This window comes from Thalassophryne amazonica, chromosome 18 (genome assembly GCF_902500255.1).
Source record: "Thalassophryne amazonica chromosome 18, fThaAma1.1, whole genome shotgun sequence".
Classification (NCBI taxonomy): Eukaryota; Metazoa; Chordata; class Actinopteri; order Batrachoidiformes; family Batrachoididae; genus Thalassophryne; species Thalassophryne amazonica.
In genome coordinates, this window is record NC_047120.1 from 51,092,567 (window position 1) to 51,114,711 (window position 22,145).

Here is a 22,145-nt window from a genome sequence, read left to right on the forward strand (position 1 = left end):
AGTCCACCTGTGAGGCTACGGAGGCGCAGCGTCCTGAGACCATTTCCCCCACGGGTGTTATGCAGTACAGCCAGAGCGTAGCTGGAGTTGTACAGCTGGCTGCCTCGGATGATTCGAAGGTTGTCCAAAGGCACCACACTCACTGACACGTGTGCTACAAGCACATAGCCTTGTACCTCAACAATCCCCTGGAGAAGAAGAGATTGAAAATAGATTTCGGTTGTGGAAATGGACTAAAACAAATTCAACATCAAAGAGAAAGTTGAACTAATATTTAATTCTGAATGTGTCTCGCTTTGCGTCATGTTTCGGAAGGTTTGTCTGCCTTGTTTGTTGTGACTAGCTGGTTCAGGATCTACTGTGGATCGACAAGAACATAAAATAAACACCACCACTGCCACATTTAAAGCTACAGTGTCTAGGATATAGTGTCATCTAGTGGTGAGGTCGCATATTGGATTATACAGTCAAGATTTTGTTTCGTTTCATGTTTTCACTTCTTTGGTGACAAGGATTCATGCTCCCTTTGTCTTTTTGTCATAATCAATATGTGTGATCCTCAAGTTCACAAAAATGAGGGTTTGCAAATGTGTTAGCCTGCGCTAGCAACCAGTAGACAGTGTGTAAGGGAGCAACCACTGATTCCTCTTTTTTTTCCCCTTCAATTTTCTTCCGCACTGTAAAATGTTAAAGGCAGAATAAGTATATCCCTTTTGGGCTACAGTATTAAAATGCTCGTATGACATGGTGGCCTCACTGAGGAGGCACATTCCCATGTAAATATGAAGGGCTCAATCTAAACTTATGAGAAGACATGGAATTGAATGATACACAAATGAACAGATGGTTATGAACGCTATATTCCTTTTCTGCTAATAAACACCCCTAAATCCTACACACTGTAACTTCTAAATGTTTATGTTCTAATTCTGCATCACGTAACAACTGCTATGTGCCTTTTGAACACATTGACGACTGATAAATGCATGTTATCACACACACACACACACACACTCTCCGTGTACCTGTAAGAAGGAGAGGTCAGGCTGTCCGTGGAGGTGTGTAATTTCCAGGTTGCCATGGACAACCTGGCATCCAGAGTAAAGCAGCCTCAATGTCTCATAATGATTCTCCTGGCTGGAGGGCAGGGTGAACTTCATGTCTGTACCCAGACACACTGGAACACACAACAAACAGTGTTTCTAATTTAACCACAGCGTAAAACACCAATAAAACTGTACTTTATATAGTCACAGCCATTTTATTGACAATGCAAATAATTTCGAGGGTAAAGGTCACAGTTAATTAACTTAACTGCACACAATTGCAAAGTTTGACGAGTCCAAATCACCCTTAATGGATGACTTCTCCATGCAAATATACATACAAGACAGTGACATCAAATTCATATATTACCGCATAAATCAGACACAATAGACACGTCTTTCGTCTGGACTTAAAAGACAACTGAATCAGACCCAGTGGTCAATTATTTCAAAGAAATGATGCTAAAATAGTAGCAATGTGGTCAAATTTCCTCCTCTTCTGATCCAATTGAAAATCCCTTAACATTAGTGTGTGGAAAAACCAGAAAACAAGACCATACACTGATCAATTTTAGATTAAACAAAAGCATGAATCAGTGTCAGTCATGGTTCAGACTGGATCATGATTTATATTCATGGATCTTAAGGGAGACGAATATAACTTTTCTGTCCATTTCTTAAAGAACACTGAAAGCGAAGAACTTTTACCCATGGTCCTGAATAAAATCAAGGTGTAAAATGATTAAATTAATAATTAATCTGTGGTTCATGTTAGGAATGAATGATTTGGCCTAAAATCCATATTGCGATATACACTGCAGCCTGTTGCGATATATATATATATATATATATATATATATATATATATATATATATATATATATATATATATCACGATATACAATTAGAATAGAACTATTTCATAACAGGTTACATAGATCCTAAGGAAATCCAAACTGCTGTTTATCCAACTCTTTACAAGCTGGACAAAATCTATCTCCACATGCCAGCAACTTCGGTGCCATGTGAGAGGGTCTTCTCCAAAACTAGAGAGGTAGTAAGAAAGAAGAGGAACAGACTCAAACACCACTGAAATGATCTTGTTTTTAAATAAAAACCTTTGATGCCCCCAAATCCCCTTCATTCTGTACAACTAGTTTCATAACAGTCCCTAGTTGCACAAGCATTTCCCAATTTATATCCATTTCTTACAGTATTTTATGATGGCAACATCACATTATAACACAAGTATATCATTAATGTCTGTAACCAAAAAAAAATATATATATATAGTCACATAGAACCTTTACTATTAAACATACACAACAGTGCCTTACTGTTTCATGACACCTTGCCCTTTATTGTTCGATGTAAGTGCTATGCTGTGTTGAAGATTGGCCAGCAATCATTTCAACACAGTTGCTTCATTCAGTTGTTCAAAAAGTTTCGGTTTCTCCACCATTTAGTTGTGTTACCTCTCGTAGAAGAGAAGAAGAGGTGCATTATTTAATGTGGGTAGCCAACGAAAGCACTTTATCAGCAGCTTATTTCTAGAAAGGCCTTTCATAGTTGGAACTTTTGCCCCACACACTCTACATAACAGAGGTCTTTTTCACCCGCTCCTCCGTTTCACTTTCAGCCATGTTTAATCAAAATGACGATTATGCGTTACAGCCGGTTGCAGCTCGTGGCTCTAACTTCCGCGGGTTGCGAGTAGATTTTGTCATCAACATGCATCATCTTCTTTTTCTATAGCAATTAATGGCAGCCAGAATCCAGCATGCATTACTGCGATAATGCAATAGAATTAAAATCTCTATTGTTTCCAATTTTGTATCGTTTATATCGCATATCGCTTCTATCGCCCATTGCTAGTTCATGTGTGTGGTGAACTGTGGGGGACGATACATATGGATCATGGCTCAACCATAGTCTCTAACATCATTAATAGGCTGAATCTCTGGTATATTATGCAAACAGAAGAAAACAATTATAATTTTTCAAATATATGGACCAACGACATTATGGGATCTAAGATCAGCCACCCAATTTTTTTTCTTCATCAGTATGATGAATAACGCGTGCATCCAATGACCACCGAAAAAAGACAGAGGGCTTCATATTTAAATCTGCAGGCTGAAGACATTGTGTGAGATCATTCCAACTGAGCGCCAGGCTTTAAATTGTGAAAGTTTTAGAAGAGGCCCTAAACATGTAGACTTTGAAATACAAACCATATGGACAGCCCACCTGCCCGTATAAAGTCTATTTTTTCACTGGTGATGACGAACAGAGATTCCCCACAGTGGGTCACAGCATTTCATACAGCCTTACAATTCACGGGTTAGCATTCGCACACACATAGCTGCCATACTTCAGCAGGCTGTCACATTGAGCGGACAGTCCCAAATTACTTCCTCTGGCTCCTCTCCAAGGTCTTCAATAGTCCAGTCCACTTTCCTGCCTGAAGCCACACGAAGGCCAGTGTTTTATTTAACCCCCATCAGTTCTGCTTTTAAAGAGCTCAGACTGACAAAGATTTATTTTCGTCAACCCAGAACCTTAGTAGTATAATTTTCTGGACGCAGCACAGCACCTGTGTTTTGAAAAATGAGCCAATCAAGGAATATTTTCACAGCACAGTGCTGCACCAGCATGACGGAAACTTGTTGAATGGGGCCAGAATGTAAAAGGTTCAATGTGTTTCCACTGCAGCTCCCGCAGAAAAGAAAAAGGGGGGGGGGACTCCCAAGTTACATTTTTAGCCTTAGCTGATCTACAACCGGGAACCATGAGGGAGATGTTTCATGAACCTCTTCAGAGCAACAACCAGCAGTGACAAGCAGCAATTCATACCATTGTTGTCCCAAAAAACCCAAAACAGTGGCGTATTCCATGGAATTCACTCAACAAGGGTACACTGGAAATGCCAAAACAAAAAGGAAACATATGTTCAGAGAGTATTAAGGTACGCTAGAGAAGTCAAAAACATGCAGAACAGATCTTAACTCTTGGGGTCGACGCCATCGTATACGACGGCTAAGACCAAGCTTTATTAAATTATAAATAACTTTTGAATGATATGAGATAGAAACTTACTTTTTTTTTTTGCTGAAAGGTTAACGCCACGGACTTTCGAGCCAGCCATCGGCCATCTTTGTACTCCTCATAGAAGCTGTGTGATGACGTCCGCAATGTGAGTGTCCAATCGGAACTGGTTCACCGTCACATGGTTTTCCAAAATCCAATCGTAGGGTAGATTTACCTCACGTGAAAAGCCAAAGATCATTTTCAGGAGTGATATGTTACTAGTTGGCCCGTTTGAATAGCCCCCTGTGTGCTCCAATGAGTACATACTATTAGTGCATACTCAGTGCGCCCTGCGCCATTACGCACAGCGATCAGTGAAAGCAGGAGCAGACGGAGAGCCTTTGATGACAATCTCATGTGCTCAAACAAAGAGTGTGTAACTATCAAGATTGCTCCACTAGTTTGCATGTGAATGTTAGTGGATAACTCTGTTGCTTTCTCTGCGTAAAGCACTGTTTACCATATCAATGGACAACAAAACGCATAGACCATTTTGTATATATTGTTCAAAATGTGCATTTGTGTTTATTGTTTGAACCTTTTTCTTGTACAGACTTTCACACAAGACCTCAAATTACCTTTATAAAGTGTTAAAACAGTTGTTTATTATAGTTTGCTGTGTGTTTTGAATAAATGTGTGTGGAAAATTATTTTTCGCTTTATTTTTTCCTTGCTTATTTTTGATTGTAAACCTTTATTACACTTATAAAACATAACAAAAACATATATATTCTGAAAGCACAGGTTGTCCTGAAAAAAAAGAGACATAAAACTTGATTGTGGGATGCAGGGAGAGCTGTTAACAGCAATAATAAAACATTTATGCCAGGCGAGTAAACTGTCCAAAAAATGCCCTCGGACCCCAGAAAGTTAATATGAATGAATTACATCAGCAGGCACGATTGTGGGGTAAACCAAGGACAAAGTGATTTAATTTAGAAAAAAAAAATGGGTAAAATGTCAAGGTCCTAGGCCAAGGTCAAATCTTCAGACCAATGCTTATTGGATGGATGGATGGATGGATGGATGGATGGATGGATGGATGGATGGATGGATGGATGGATGGATGGATGGATGGATGGATGGATGGATGGACGGATGGATGGATAGACAGATGCATTGGATATTTCGAATAGCTATTTTGAAGAGCTGGTTAAACATACACCAATGGGTACTATTAAACACTAACACTAATGTGAAGTCATATCACCTTTCTATTGTTCGCATGACCTCTGACTTTGTGTAACCTTGAAAGGTCAAAGTCAGTCATAAGTGCTTATGACACAGTTACATTTCACCTGAAAAGCAGACCCTTAATTTGCATCTTAAAGACAGGTAATGGATCATAAAGTGAAAGGAAAATCTAGCAATATGCTTATATTATTATGATTTCAAAGGCAGAGGGGAAATCTATGTAACTTTATGAACCAGACATTATGCCATCACCAAATCACAAAGAATGCATTTTTATTTTGTTCACACAGACAGATGAACAAATCAAAATAATCCACAGCCACACGCACGAAAAAACAAAGTCATAGTAGCTGAGGCTCCATATCTTTTTTTTTTTCATAATCACAGGTGTACGGAGGCAAAACTACGATAATTATGCCACTGTCCAAATACCTATGGGCCAAACTATAAAATGAGGTTCATCAAAGTCCAGGAGATAAGTGGTCAAGTCGAAACTTTTATCAAGTATGTGTTCCTGCCATATGGAAAGCTTTCTGGTGATAAGTGGGCACCCACAAACTGACCTACATTACAGCTGCTGCACAGCAAAGTAGAACACAACAAAATTAGGCTACAAAATGGGAAACAACTCTGACATTACAATTCAACAGCTAGCTACTATGTACATTTTCTCAATAAATAACTTAATGATTAATAGCAGAATTGCCAAATATATAAACACACCAGACTGTGTCAAATAACAAATCAAAGGACTTACGTATAATCACTGACTGATTCAGTGATGTCATCATGGAAAATGGCTTTAAAAGTAATGCCAAAACAGGAGTTGTGCTTTGATTCGCCATCATTTCAATCATTTTTTTTAATAGGACAGAACATCTAAAATGAGAAACTCTGACACACAAACACAGACACTTCCAAATGTGGGGATCAGGAAAATGGAGAAAGCTGATTTTCCATTTAAAGCCAGTTCTCAGCTTCCTGTCCTTTTATTTCCTGATTGTTTGCACTCCAAAAGTCTCTCAGCAACGCAGTGTGTGTGGATCTGGGTATTTGTTATTAGCTACCCATCCTTCCACTCCTAAATACTCCATCTTGTTCCTTTTTTTATCTGGGTCATTCCAATTCCATAAGCAATTAGATTAAGGATTTTTATAAATACAAATTACCACTTTGACACACACACACACACACACACACACACACACACACACACACACACACACACACACACACACACACACACACACACACACACACACACACACACACACACACACACACACACACACACACACACACACACTTTTCCAAGTCCCTGAATACGTTATGAACTTCATTTATATCAATCATTAAGAAATACAAACAGTAAGGTCCTGTAGGGAAATCTGCCTGAAATCGGCCATTGTCAAAAGCTAAGTTGCCATATAAGAAGGAAGGAAGCCAACAGGACACCTCTGGCAACACTGGAGGAGTTACAGGCTTCTGTTGTTGTGATCTAATAAACTCTGCATAGTGTAATTTTTGTCTGTTGCATCACCAGCTAACATCTTAGTGGTGGAGTGGAACACAGAAGAATTTTCTTAAAAGAAAAAAGTGAAATTTCAGCTAGTTTGCCAAAACGCTTATTGAAAACTTGAGCATAGATCTGATCTGTTTTTTGTATGAAAATTTGAGTAATAGAGAATTACTTCTAACTATTGTAATTTTACATGAATTTGTGTGTAATTAAAAAGGCAGGGAAAATAATAAATAATGTAGTCATTTTTATGTTTAAAAAAAAATGTAATTTGTCATTACAGACACAATGCCTAAAATAACAGTTGGTTTATTAATTTACAGATAAGTGTGGTATTTTCACTGAGTTCTGCATCCAATCAAAATAAAACAGAAGGTGCTCAAAACAATGTTTACGGATGAGTTTCAACATCTGTCTTGGCCAAAATATGTTTTAAAATATCGGCATACTGAATATGGGCAAAAATCCATCAGTGCATGTCTTGAGAAAATTACGTGCAAAAACTGAAAAATTAAAAACATATTTTAGGTACAAAAGTAGACATGTATGACCAATTTGAAAATGTACTATTTCTTGCAGATTAAATTCAATATAAGTGAATTCAACACAGAAAACATTCCGGTGAGGCCATTTTATATTTACAAATTTTTACATTTACCATTTAAAAGGAATGGTAATGGATCACAAAATTCATGGTTCGGATTGGACTGTGATTTTTAGTCATGGACTCGATCGTTTTTTAGATCAGCAAAAAAGGGAGGAGACAAACATAACTTTGCTTTTCCACCACTTTGCAAAAATCAGGAAACGTTCTTTTTGTTTTCATCACTCCAGCACTCCAGGATTCCCAGCCACTTTGGCCCCACACATGATGGCTCAGAATGGCATAAGGAAGGGGAGTTGTACAACCTATCCTCACCTCCTGATATTTTGGAGTAATCCTTTCCGAGCTTGGCTCTCAACGTGCATCAAGCCTGCACCAGGCTGCCTCATGCCAAAAGCATGGTGGCAGAAGCTGCATCACTGCATTGAGATTAAGCAGTTATTACTTTAAGAGCCATAGTCTGTAACTGTGGAATGGTTTATAGAAGGGGGTCATATATCAGGTTTCAGTAGGCCACTGAAGTTTTTTGGGGGGAAGATGTACTGTCCAAAAGGATAAAAATTATGTTTTTTAATCCAAAGATCCCTTCGGACGGAAAATTACGGCCCTTTTTTAGGGTAGGGATTAAAGGGGTCAAAACAGTGACATAGTCAGAATGTGGATTTTGACCTTTGAATATCTTTGTGCGCCCTCAGTAAGCCTCACTGATCTTATGGTATATGAATGTATGGATGGAATTCTCCCATTTAGTGTTATATTTTTCAAGGCTAACTGAGGGCACCGCCTATAGGTGGCGCTTCAAGTCACAGCTTTTTGGCATTTTGGGCTACATTTCGGACCCTCCCAGGGCCTGTACCCTGAATAAGCCTTGCTCGTTTATGCATATTTCGATTTTCCGTCCGAAGGGATCTTAGGATTAAAAAAAAAAAAAAAAAAGTAATTTTTATCTGTTTGGACAATATATCTTCCGCTAAAAACACTTCAGTGGCCTACTGAAACATGATATATCACCCCCTTCTATAAACCATTTCACAGTTACAGACTATGGCTCTTAAGCAATTATTACTTTAAAAGCAATTTACCATCACACTAAATCTGTATTTTACACTCATGGGTAAACTTTGGAACTAATCCGAGGGTTCGTACAGATCATGGATTCACAATCACTACACTACTAAAAAACAATGTGTAAAATGGTTTGCATACAATATGCCCACTGACATGCAAATATCCATCCTCACTGCTTTTACATTCACTCATATTACCAGGACCGTAAGTAAAGCAGTTTATAACTTCACCTTCAAGAAACCCTTCCCCCTTTCAATTTAGTTCAGGGTCAGTGAGTCTCTCCAGAGAAAGTTTTGGAATTCTGCAAAGGGTCATTTCAATGGAATGTGCATTTCAGCATGTGCCATTAATGACACCGTTGTATCCATTTATCCAGTGGGGTCAGTATAAAAAGGAACAAAGAACAACCAGGTCACAGTTGAACGATACCTCAGCTAACTGTCCAACAAGTCAGTCGAAACATGACTGAATGAAATAATAAAACACACACACACAGAGCTGAACATGTTAGTGCGGGCAAGAAATAACTCATGCACACCGTACCATGAAACATGGCTGCGGAAACTTCCACTAGTCATGAACTTCTTTAGCGGTTGAACATTTTGATTATCTACACGATTATCCATCAATCTTATTTCTACTCAGTAATCTTCTCCTTCTGACACATACACTTTTTTAATATCTCTGTTAAAAATTAAATCCATGCCAGTAAACGTGCACCAAGAACAATTTGGCAGTCACAGTGAGCATACTCAGCACTTTGGAATTGACATGACAAGGAACTGGAATTCTAATGAATTTTGTTAAAAAGTAACATGTAGTTTCCTCAATGTACACTGGGTGGTAAAACTAATTGGAGAAAAGAGCTACTTCTTCCAAAAGAATAATATACTTTTGTTTCTGAGCTCCCAAAGTTTTTACTTAAAAATTACACTCCATCCTCAAACCTCATATTTCAGAACAGCTGTTTTCTATGGTCAATGTGGACACCGGACATTGAGTTTCTTTGAGTCTGCATAGTCTTGCCCCTGCCCCGCACAAAGCTCAAGGTCGCCAATACGGCCACAAAATTTTCAACGTGTTCAAAACTAGTGTGATTTTAACCAAACCTTCTTGACTTTTGCTGATCTAGGGGTGGGTGGTACACCTGTGTAATAGTCATCACCCTGTGTAACAGTGTGCCACAATATGAATTGTGCAATACCGTCAATTCTGGTGCAGGTCTGATCAGCACTGTTGTGCTGCCCCCACCCAAACAGCTCCCCCTAATATACTGGTGAGTCAAAACACCTAAAAAATACTTGAGGTATTTCAACAAGCATGCACATAATTGGTGAACTGGTGCATGTGCAAATAAATCCTGTGCAGCAGCAGCAGCAGCAAAAAAAAAAAAAAAAGTAGTACTTTTGCTACAAGCTGTCAGTATCGCTTTCCTCCTGAGAAGCGATTTCCTCTGTGTTACCTGTAAAAGTAAGAGTAAGCCCCTTTGGCTGCTCCCTTGTTTTTACTCGGGGTCGTCACAGCAAATTTGAGGTGGATCTGCATGTTGACTTGGCACAAGTTTTATGCCGGACGCCCTTCCTGACGCAACTCCACATTACATGGAGAAATGTGGCAGAGGTGTTGTGTGTTGGGGGGTGTGGCTGGATGTTTTGGTGTTCTTTTCTTTTCTTTGCTCTTCAGGTGGCATGGAAACTGATTTGTCTGTGGAGAAGGTGCTGGCTGAAGAATCCTCACCCTCATCAACATCATGTGAAGCACCTGTGACTGGTGCTCACATGCAACCTTGAAGACTTTCAGCTGAAGCAGATAATTGGATGACGTTCTGCTTTTAAGGCATGTGTGATTCAAGCAGAACTGCTGGGAACTCTACCTTGTGATGTCCGTTTGTGAGACGCTGAGGACCGCACCTGGGTTTGACACATCGAGCCGTGAAGCAAGGAAGGGTGAGGACACATGCTGTCAGCACACATTAAAGAGAGTCAGTTTGTCGTGTCCACCTGGGGGGTGTTTGTCTGGTGGTAGTAGGTCCAGGAGCGCCGGACTTCTCTCCTTGCGGGCGCTGGAGAGCGTGCCAGCAGTCACTCCTCCAGAAGGACGTTGGTTTTGGTTTTGTACATTTTATTTAGGCACAGGTGAAAAATAAATTGTTTTTGTTGTTGGAACCGCTTTCTGGTTATTTTTAGCGCTGGGTTCTGTCTGACGCAGATTTGCTCCTCAATCCGCGTCGACACATAACAAGAGGTGGGGTTTGACCGGGAACCTTTTGCACTGAAACCAAGTGCACTAACAACTTAGCCACCACATGCATATTTATTTTTGTCACACACCAGTTACATGCATGCAGGCAAAACTCATTATCAAGTAATTTTGACAACAACACATAGTAATCATGGAAATGTTAAAATGAACCAGCTGACCTTCTGCACTGCCTTATTTATTTAAGTCTTAACTATTGTTAATTAACACAGCCACAGACCTGTTAAACATATAAAAGTGTAAAAATCTCATAATATACAATATATAAAATTACTCATAATATTTAAGATGCAGCAACTGGGGCAGTGTGATGTCAGATGAACTCAATACAGTGGTCGCTCGCTACACTGCGGTTCACCTTTCGCGGCCTCGCTGTTTCGCGGATTTTTTTTAGTGCAATTTTGCATGCTTCTTTTTTTTTTTTTTAACTGTCTGCTGTGCTTAGTTGCAGCCAAAATCTGGCAACAGGTCCAGAGACTACACTTGCTGTTTTGATGCAGAGCGCTCCAGCAGCGAAGAAAAAGCACGCGCATTGTGTTCTGTGTGTGTCTGTTTATAAGAATCTTCTCGCTCAGAAGAAAAAAAGAGCGCCACGACGAAGAGGCGCGATCAGAGGAACTGTGAAATACTGGTCAGTTACTATTAATAATTTCTTATGTGTCCAACCTCGTAGGTTGATCGTTAAAATTAAATTTGTTAGTTCTAAAAGCCATCATAATTATTTATTGGAAAACGTTCTATTTTTATTTCTCAAACAAATGTTTGGGCCTGAAAACAGGTTTTGATCTTTGGTTTCATTCTATAATACTGGACTTATTTTTCTACTAAGGTTTGAACTTGGACAGTGTTTACACAGGAGAGAAAAGTGAGAGGGGTTTTACAGCCTTAAAACATCTATAATAATTGTAAAAAAATAACGCTGACTACTTCGCGGAATTCACCTATTGCGGGCTATTTTTAGAACGTAACTCCCACGATAAACGAGAGACCACTGTATTCCATATAAGGAATCCTGTCATCTGGACTAACTGATCCAGTTAATAGTTCTATTTTGTACACAACAAGAATGCAGCACAACTGTTGGTATGGGTCCAATCATGGCACAAAAATACGAGGTCTGTGAGAAAAGAAACGGACCTTTTTATTTAAAAAAAAAAAAACTATATGGATTTGAATCACGTGCGATTACGTCAGCCAACCTTGAACCCTCGTGCGCATGCGTGAGTTTTTTCACGCCTGTCGGTTGCGTCATTCGCCTGTGGGCAGGCTTTGAGTGAGCACTGGTCCACCCCCCTCGACGGATTTTTATTGTCAGGGAAATGGCAGAGAGACTGGGGCTTTGCTTTATCAAAATTTTTTCAGAAACTGTGAGGCAGATCCGAGTGGACACCATTCGAGAAATTCAGATGGTTTTTGGTGAAAATTTTAAGGACTGATGAGAGATTATGGAAATGTTACTGTCGCTTTAAGGACTGCCCACGGAGCCGGACGGCGCACCGCGCCCCGAGCCGCCGTCGTCAACCTGTTTCGAGCTGAAAGCTTCCAAATTTAAGCCTCTGTTGACCCAGGACGTCGTGAGAGAAGAGAGAAGTTTCAGAAGAGGTCGGGATCAGCAGTTTATCCGGACATTCCACCGTTAAAGGAGATTCTGTAATGAAAGACGTGCGGACGGATTCGCGCGTCGGGATGCAGCCGCTCATCGCGCGGCGCCACATGAAAACGCCTCCGTGTTGATAACCATTCGTAAGATTTAGGCGGCTTTCGATGGCTTTCAGTCGAGTGAGTAATCGAGAAATTGTTTAACAGCTGGGCATGTTCAAACTTGTCCTGTAAGCCTTCCAACGGAGGTGTTTTGCTGTGGTGCCGCGCCATGAGCGGCTGGGTGCCGACGCGCGAATCCGTCCGCATGTCTTTCATTACAAAATCTCCTTTAACAGTGGAATGTCCGGATAAACTGCTGATCCCGACCTCTTCTGAAACTTCTCTGTTCTCTCACGACGTCCTGGGTCAACAGAGGCTTAAATTTGGAAGTTTTCAGCTCGAAACAGGCTGACGACAGCAGCTCGGGGCGCCGCGTGCCGTCCAGCTCCGTGGGCAGTCCTTAAATCGACAGTAACACTCCATAATCTCTCATCAGCCCTTAAAATTTTCACAGAAAACCATCTGAATTTCTCGAATGGTGTCCACTCGGATATGACTCACAGTTTCTGAAAAAATTTTGATAAAGCAAAGCGCCAGTCTCTCTGACATTTCCCTGACAATAAAAATCAGACGAAGGGGGTGGACCAGTGCTCACTCAAAGCCTGCCCACAGGCAAATGACGCAACGGACAGGCGTGAAAAAACTCATGCATGCGCACGAGGGTTCAAGCTTGTCTGATGTAATCGCACATGATTCAAATCCATATAATTTTTGAAAAAAATAAAAAGGTCTGTTTCTTTTCTCACAGACCTCATATGTTGCCTCTTAATGAATGAAACCTGCATGTTTTTGACCATAACTCAAATCCACTGCATCAGAGTGCACACCACCACAGATAACTAAATAAATGCATAGAAGTTTTAGAGACATACTGTCCTCTAAGTTCAATTCACAACCAATTTAAAACACACACACACACACACACACACACACACACACACACACACACACACACACACACACACACACACACACACACACACACACACACACACACACAAACTGGTCAGACTTTGGCATCTTAAAAACAAGAGTGCTCTGAGAGCACAATATCCCCCACTGGCAAATGCTGCTTTGGTACAAGTGATTGCTACCTTCTGGTAACATTTCAAGGTATGTGACAGGAGATTTCAGAATGCAAACACCAACTCATGAAGCTGGTAGTGCCTAGGGTTGTTAATCAAGGGCCATAACTCTGCCAAAATGTGTCAATGTTGGGTATTACCAAAATTCCTACTAAATATGTGAGAGGAGCTGATTTCAGAGTGCAAACACCCACTCATGACACTGATGGAGTCTAGATTTGTTAATCAAGGGCCATAACTCTGGTAAAGTGGATCCAACTCGAACCATACGGTAATATGCATATTACCAACCTACAACAAGGATTTGTACCAAGTTTCATGTAATTCCTCCTAAAAATGTGAGAGGAATTAATTTCAGAATGCTTATACCCTTTTTGGGACGGACAGACAGACAGATGGATGGACGGACAGAAATCCCCATGACATAATCCCAGCGGGGGATAATCAGAGTAACATTTGTTTGCAGCATTGCCAAATTCTAATAGGTACAGCATGTACTAATCGTAGCCTGGCTGACTTGTACCTGTGTGTTGCACGGGTTCTGAAAACTGTAAGTCTTCTCAAAGCCACACCTGTATATGGCAGAGTGCCAGTTAGCACAGGGAGTGTGTGTGTTTACACCGTGACACAAACACGATGGCAGCAGTGTTCTTGCAGGAGTTGGACTGAATCGTGGCTGTAAAGCCTACAGTATGACACAGCACAGCCTCTGGCCTCAGCTCTCCTCTGATGGATTAGATCCCCTCAAAGCTCAACACAAACACAACAAGCTGATCCAACAGGACTTTCTCCATTACTTTATTAGCTCACAGATTTAGCACGTCACCCCCGTTTTGAATGCAAAGCTCACTCTAACGTGCCTAAATTACAAATTTCTCCAAACACACACTGCCCCCCCCCCCCCACCCCACCCCCCCAACCCCCTTCACTATATTGGCCAAAGACCAAACAGGTATTGCTCAGCAGACAAACAGAACAGGATCTGCACAGTAGCACTGACGTGTAGCCTCCAAACATGTATGTTGTCTTGTACGAAACCACAATCACAAATGTGCATACAATGCATCACAGCATGCAACACTGAAAAGTATATTTCAATGCTCAGGGCGGTGAGAAGAAATTGCACAGCATGAAGTACGTTTGCATTTCGTCTCCGGTCCGTTGTATCTGTGATATGTGTACGGAGCTGTTAAGATCCCACTCAAGGCAATGCTTCCATTTCCACTGGCTCTGCAGCATTAAGTTTCAGCAGCGTCAGAATGTACAGCTACACAGCAAATAGGCAACATGTCTATTTTTTTACGAATGGTGGAGATGAAAAATAAGTGGATAGTCAATCAGATGGTCAGTAATGACACCATCATGCCTTGTTATCATGAATATTAATAGAGTGCATTTACTCATTGTAGATCAAATTTTCAGATTTCAGACAACTTTACTGATCCCAAATATACTTTGTTTTTTTTTCCGGTGCGTCTTGTTGGTGTTTTTGTTTGTGAGATTCTAGTCTTTTTTCCGGTGCGACTTGTTGGTGTTTTTGTTCGTTTGTGAGATTCTAGCCTTTTTTCCGGTGCGTCTTGTTGGTGTTTTTGCTCGTTTGTGAGATTCTAGCCTTTTTTCCCACTGTGTCTTATTGGTGTTTTGGTTTGTGAGATTCTAGCTCTTGCTTCTTTGATCGAAAACCAACAGACACTTTTTCTGTTTAAAGTCCCAGCTGTACTCTCTCTCTCTACTCCAAAAACACAAAGAAAAAAAAAATCATCCATGTCTCACTTTGCACATGCACACTCTGTGATGCATTCAGTGTCTATCATAAAGTCTTTTCTCTCTTCCCCCACAGATTCCCCACATGCACTGCAACAAACAAGCGTAGGATGGATGAAAAGCATGACAAAGATGTGACAGATACGTGAAGCTATGCGAACACAGTATGTGGAAATCAGGCCTGATACTTCATGTCATTTGATACCCAGAGTAATTGCTTTCTGGTGATGTGTTAACATTATCTTGTGCTGAAATAATTAGTTGCTTAGTTGACTCAGAAAAATAAACAACCCTTTTGCTGATCAATTAATAACTGATCAAAAACAACTACAAGCTTTTAATAGTTCCAACGTCTCAAAAGGTGAATCTGCTTATTTTCCGTGAATTATATCCCAGTTCTTCAGGTGTGCATCCATGCCGCTCTATGCAAAGCCAATCCTGTCAGATCTGGAAGAATACTGTGGAACACCAGAAGCTGCGCCTGTCCATGTAGAACTGGAGTTGCATCCACATAGACGTAATGCCAAATTATAATGTGGACCTCTACTGGATCCACTGTGGAGACCCAGAGCAGTTCAACAAGGAAAAAAAAAAAGTTATTTGCATTGAACATCACAACTTGCTGGTAACACGACACAATGTCTGCATGCCCCTTACTACCAAGGAGAAAACATAAATAAAACACCTCCATGTACGTAAGAACCCTTAAATTACAGCAAATACCAGTTTTTCAGACAGATGTTGCATGTAGATTCATCATGAAAGATGAGAACCATGGGACTTTTTTTTTTTTTAAACCAAGCAACAAAAAGTTGTTGGGTGACATGTTCAATTTTATTTGCCTTGCTTGGCATCATAACTAATGTATTTAGGGTTCTCCCCTGTGCTCAGGATCACCACAACAGCTCCATATTGATTTGATAACAGGATTAACACTGGACGCCCTTCCTGATGCACCTCCGTATGTACATGGACATGGTGGAACCCAGGAACTTCTTGCCTGTAGACAAGAGTGCCAACTGCTACACCACCATGCTGGAGACATCACTTACGAGGTCTATTAGATAATAAACTGACCCTTTTATTTTTTTTTTAACTATATGGATTTGAATGACGTGCGATTACACCAATCATGCTTGAACCCTCGTGCGCATGCGTGAGTTTTTTCACGTGTGTCGGTGACGTCATTTCCCTGTGGGTAGGCCTTGAGTGAGATGTGGTCCCGCCCTCTCGGCTGAATTCCTTTGTTTCACACGCTGCTCGAGACGGCGCGCATTACTTTATCAAAATTTTTTCTGGACCTGTGAGGAATATCCGAGTGGACACTATTTGAGAAATTAAGCTGGTTTTCGGTGAAAAGTTTAACGGCTCATGAGAGATTATGGGGTGTTTCTGTCGCTGTAAGGACTTCCCACAGAGCAGGACGTCGTGCAGTGCTTCCAGGTGCCGTCGTCGGCCTGTTTCGACCTGAAAACATCCTAATTTAAGGCTTAATTCACCCAGGACGTCGTGAGAGAACAGAGAAGATTCAGAAGAGGCCGGCATGAGGACTTTATGCAGACATTGCACTGTTTAAGGACATTTTTTAATGAAAGATGTGCGCGCAAATTTGCCGAGTCGTTTCTGTGACGACTCGGTAAATCTGTGTGCGCCGCGACAGGAAAAACACCTCCATGTTGAAAACCATTTGTAAAATTCAGGCAGCTTTTGATGGCTTTCAACAAGTGAGTAACTGAGAAATTGTTTAACAGCTTGGGCATGTTCCAACTTGCCCGTTAAGGTTCCCAACGGAGGTGTTTTTCCTATCGCGACCCCCCGCGGTCGGGTCCGGCCCGACATGCGACTCTGCCCGCACGTTCTTTCATTACAAAATGTCCGTTAACAATGGAATGTATGAATAAACTCCTCATGCCGACTTCTTCTGAAAGTTCTCTGTTCTCTGACGACTTCCTGGATCAACAGAGCCTGAATTGTGGAAGTTTTCAACTTGAAACGGTGAGACGCTGCCGCCTCGAAGCACAGATCGCCGTCAGGCACCGTGGGCCGAACTTACGGCGACACTACCAGACCAAAATCTCTCATCAGCCGTTAAAATTTTTTTTACCAAAAACCAGCTGAATTTATCGAATGGTGTCCACTCAGTTGTGCCTTACAGTTTTGAAAAAATTTTGATCAAACAAAGCAGCAGTCTCTGAGCCATTCCTAAACAATGAAAAAACGACGAGAGGGTGGGCAACTCCTCACTCAAAGACTGCCCACAGGCGAATGACGTAACTGACAGGCGTGAAAAAACTCTCGCAAGCCCACGAGGGTTCAAGCATGTCTGATGTAATCACACGTGATTCAAATCCATATGGTTTTTGAAAAAAATAATAAGGTCGGATACTTTTCTAATAGACCTCGTATAATTAGGGATGGGAACTGCTAAGGGTTTATCAATATCACTGCCATTATCAATTCTGCTCATCGGTCCTGCTCTTTTTGCTTTCCTTATCAATACTGACCAATTTTATTTGTAGAAAAATGTCAGCCTACACAGCTTTTCAGAATTAGTGCAGCTGTTTTGCTTGTTACTAGATGTCAAGTTTGCCATCACAACATCAGTCAGAGGTGACGTCAAATGTGCTTTTGCAACATGGAACTGTCAGAAAAAAACATGAAGGCATGGCCAGTGTCTGAGACCCATCATCATGGTACTGAAAACCTCATTTAGAGTAAAACTTTCTTCACAATGGCACAATAAAGCATAACTAGAAATCTGACCGTAACCTAGGGCTGCATGGTACGACCTAAAATTCATATCGCGGTATAAACTGAGTCCCTTCACGGTAACGGTATATATCACGATATAAACTTAAGTGTAAAAATTATAATGTGTTTCTGAATGGGTCCCTTAGCAATAGGAAACTGATCAAAATAAATAAATAAAAATGACAACAAAAAATAAAAAGATATAATGTAATTTTGGAACCATTTATTGTGCAGATATCAAAACTACTGGTACAATTTGCCAGAAGGTACAGCTAAGATGCAAGCCTAGGTCTGATGTTTTGGTGAAAGAATTAAATAAATTTATGGTCAGCGGCTGAAGTTTCATCTCTTGAACGCTAGATGGCACACCCGCTCTGAATACATGAAGCGCTTTCAAGACGGTCGCTTCTTCATTTACAAAACTCAACACAAAACCAACCAAAAAATTTTATAAAAATACTTAATCTTCTGGGGCCGACGCCGTCGTATATGACGGCTAAGACCAAGCTTTACTAAATTATAAATAACTTGTGAATGATATGGGATAGAAATTTACTTTTTTCCCCCGAAAAGTTAACTCCGCAGACTTTCGAGCCAGCCAACGGCCATCTTTGTACTCCTCATAGAAGCTGTGTGATGACGTGCGCAATGTGAGTGTCCAACCGGAATTGGTTCACCGTCACATGGTTTTTCCAAAATCCAATTGTAGGGCAGATTTACCTCACATGAAAAGCCAAAGATCATTTTCAGGAGTGATATGTTACTAATTGGCCCGTTTGAATAGCCCCCTGGGTGCAATGAGTTCATTGAGTACATACTATTAGTACATACTCAGTGCGCCCTGCACCATTACGCACAGCGATCATTGAAAGCAGGAGCAGACGGAGAGCCTCTGATGACAATCTCACGTGCTCAAACAAAGAGCTATCAGGATTGCTCCACTAGTTTGCATGTGAATGTTACTGGATAACTCTGTTGCTTTCTCTGCGTAAAGCACTGTTTACCATATCAAAATAACAAAACGCATAGACCATATTGTATATATTGTTCAAAATGACCATTTGTGTTTATTGTTTGAACCTTTTTGTTGTACAGTCTTTCAGACAAGACCTCAAATTACCTTTATAAAGTGTCAAAGCAGCTGTTTATTATAGTTTGCTGTATGTTTTGAATAAATGTGTGTGGAAAATTATTTTTTGCTTTATGTTTTCCTTGCCTATTTTTGATTGTAAACCTTTATTACACTTATAAAACACAACAAAAACATATTCTGAAAGCAAAGGTTGTCCTGAAAAAAAGAGACATAAAACTTGATTGTGGGATGCAGGGAGAGCTATTAACAGCAGCAGAGTGAACTGTCCAAAAAATGCCTTCGGACCCCAGAGGGTTAATTTACTCATATTTGAAGTCAGGTAAATTGATGTTATCTGGCTGATTTTGTCTTTCTAATCTAGTGAAAAAACCCTTGCGTTATTTAACGTGGCCCTTTCTCAAATGTTTGATTCAGGTCGTGACAAAGCCTCCACCTTCCCCCAGTGCGTCGGCTGAAATAAATAAACAACGGCTTTGTAAATATCAGCAACAGAACAGGCGTCTCACAAACTTATATGAACAGAGTCAGTTACCTCAGCTCAGAACACCCCTCTCCGCCTCAGCAAACTGGTTCACACACACACACACAGCCGCTTCACAGAGCAGTTTTCCTGGACCAAAAAACTCCACGGCCGTTATCAAGATTAGTCGGTGGAGTCCAAATGTCTACCGTCGGCCAAAATTATACCGTGTACCAGGTAAACCGCACAGGCCTATCTTAACCTATGACCTCCTTGTGCAAACTTATTCAAAGCTGAATGCAAAAGGTACATACTGCATCTGTGCAGTGTAGTGCTAAAAGGTTTGACAGTTCTGAAGTTATCACACACACACACACACACAAACACAAGGTGAGTGACAGGAAAAGCATAACCACTGCCGCTGTGCGAGTGGTAAAAGACACACAAGCTGATCCATAAAAATGTCCTCCAGGGCACACCACAAAGTCAAACGACAGCCCCGTCCTCAAGTCAGACTGAGTTAGATCACTAACGCAGTCTAGACTAGTGAGTCATGGTTGGATGAGCTAATCTGTCACTGAGGCCAATTCAGTGAGACTAAATCACTTCACTGTGAGTTTCAGTTCATGGGTGCACTGGATTGTGACAAGGACATGAACCCTGTGGGCAATGAGTAAACAAAATACACACACGGGTGATTCTTAGACTATGGGCACTTATTATGTCCTTTGATCATATTGTATGAAAAACAGAAAAAAGGGGAAATTTCACATTTATAGTTATCTTTACAATGAAAGTGTGTTAAGAAATTTGTTCTAGTAGTCTATGATGACTTTTTCACCTTTTTTCAGTATCACTACATGCAAATATTGCCGTTTTGTGCTTGTCCCACACCCAGACTTTTGATCTTCAATGATAAAAATGAATGGTAAAGAAACGTTTTTTCTAATGTTTTAAAATATCTCTGAATAAAATATCAGTAAAATAATCAAAACATAATTGGGGTATTCAATGTCATACAACTGTTGTGATTTTTTTTAAACAAAATGTAGTTGTCCCACACTATTGCCGTAATTTCCACCACAACACTGTAATGTCCCTAAACAGTTTGTATGAAAGATTGTTTGGGTAGTTTCTATGGAGATAAACAGTGACATCAGAGCACATGTATATAGCGCCAAATCACAACAAACAGTTCCCCAAGGCGCTTTATATTGTAAGGCAATGGTGTGGTGGAAATTACATTTACAAGGCCAATAGTGCCCATAGTTAAAGAATCACCCACACACTTCTTACACAGGAGCAGATTCCCGTCAAAGTTTGCTTTAGAGGAAATGTTTTCTAAGAAAGGATAACAGATGCATAACCAAGTTCAACTATTTGAACTTTGGAACTGTTGCCTTGTCGGGTGCAGGATGTATGTGTGTGCACAAGTCACAAACAGTAAATACGTGACTGAATAAATGTTGTAATTCTGCTTCTGCGTGATGTGTTTACTTGCAGACGACAGCTCACATTCACTGAACTGATGCTTCGGAATGTGACTGCGAAGTGCACCAACCTGTTCTAGCAACAATGCATTTTTATTTGTGAAATCACTTCACCTGTGACTATTTGCTTTGTGCGCAAGTATGGATGGCAGCTCATAAGACAAGAGAAGAGCTCTCCACAATGTTTTTCATAGACATTAGTCATGTTTTACAAGAACTACTCAAACCTTCATATGTAAGGTAATTATCATTATGACGCCATCCTATTTAGAAATCGTCTCCAGAAATAAAGCGTTTTCAAATTTTACGCTCTTACTCTTAAAAAGCAAGGCGCATGTCTTTATGTCACCAGGGCCCGGGTTCATAAAGCTGTCTAATCTTGTTTAGTCGAATAAACTCACTTAGTTGATTAATTTTTTGATGTTAGTTGTTGCACAAAGTACTCAGTCAGCTACAATTTCACATTACCTGACTAAAGTTTTTAACCTGGGACAGAAGAGGCTTATTTTACTCGACAAAACTTCAGTATCTTACCTCAAAAAATGATGGCTATCAAGTATCGACACTTGATGGAACACTCGAGAGCACACATCGCTCGTATTCCTTCAAAAGGAGAGCTTCCTCCTCTTTTGACCATAGTTGCAGCAGACGACTGTCATGATGTGTTTGTGACAGTTGTCACATTAGCAACTGGGCGTCGCTGTTACGCTGAGCAACATTGTATGCACAAAAAGGCTTGACGGAAGTGTAGAAGAAGAAATTGAAGAGTGAAACTGCTAGGCTAAGAGCTAATTGTGTCATTCTGCTGTTCGTATGGGTCCGTAAATGTTAATAAAACCAGTTCACGAAACAAAGGCTGGATAGTTCATGACAATGACCAACCTGGAAGTAAAAAACAAAAAAACAAAAACTGTTGCGCACTGGAGCTGTCTCTTGGCAACAGCATGTTTAAGGCCGTTATACCCATGAAAATAATCAACTAAGGTAAGACGGCTAATCTACAAGTTTAACCATCGATGTG

The 22,145-nt window shown here is 40.5% G+C and overlaps 1 protein-coding gene across 1 annotated transcript in view; it reads right to left on the reverse strand.

Moving 5' to 3' along the window:
• The window catches only part of erbb2 (erb-b2 receptor tyrosine kinase 2), a 56,931-nt gene that overhangs the window by 27,333 nt on the left and 7,453 nt on the right, over window positions 1-22,145 (reverse strand). The window contains exons 2-3 of the mRNA XM_034193387.1: window positions 1,026-1,177; window positions 8-188 (exon numbers count right to left, since the gene is read on the reverse strand). Of these exons, the coding sequence (XP_034049278.1) occupies window positions 8-188; window positions 1,026-1,177 (333 nt within the window). The remainder of the gene's footprint in view (window positions 1-7; window positions 189-1,025; window positions 1,178-22,145) is intronic.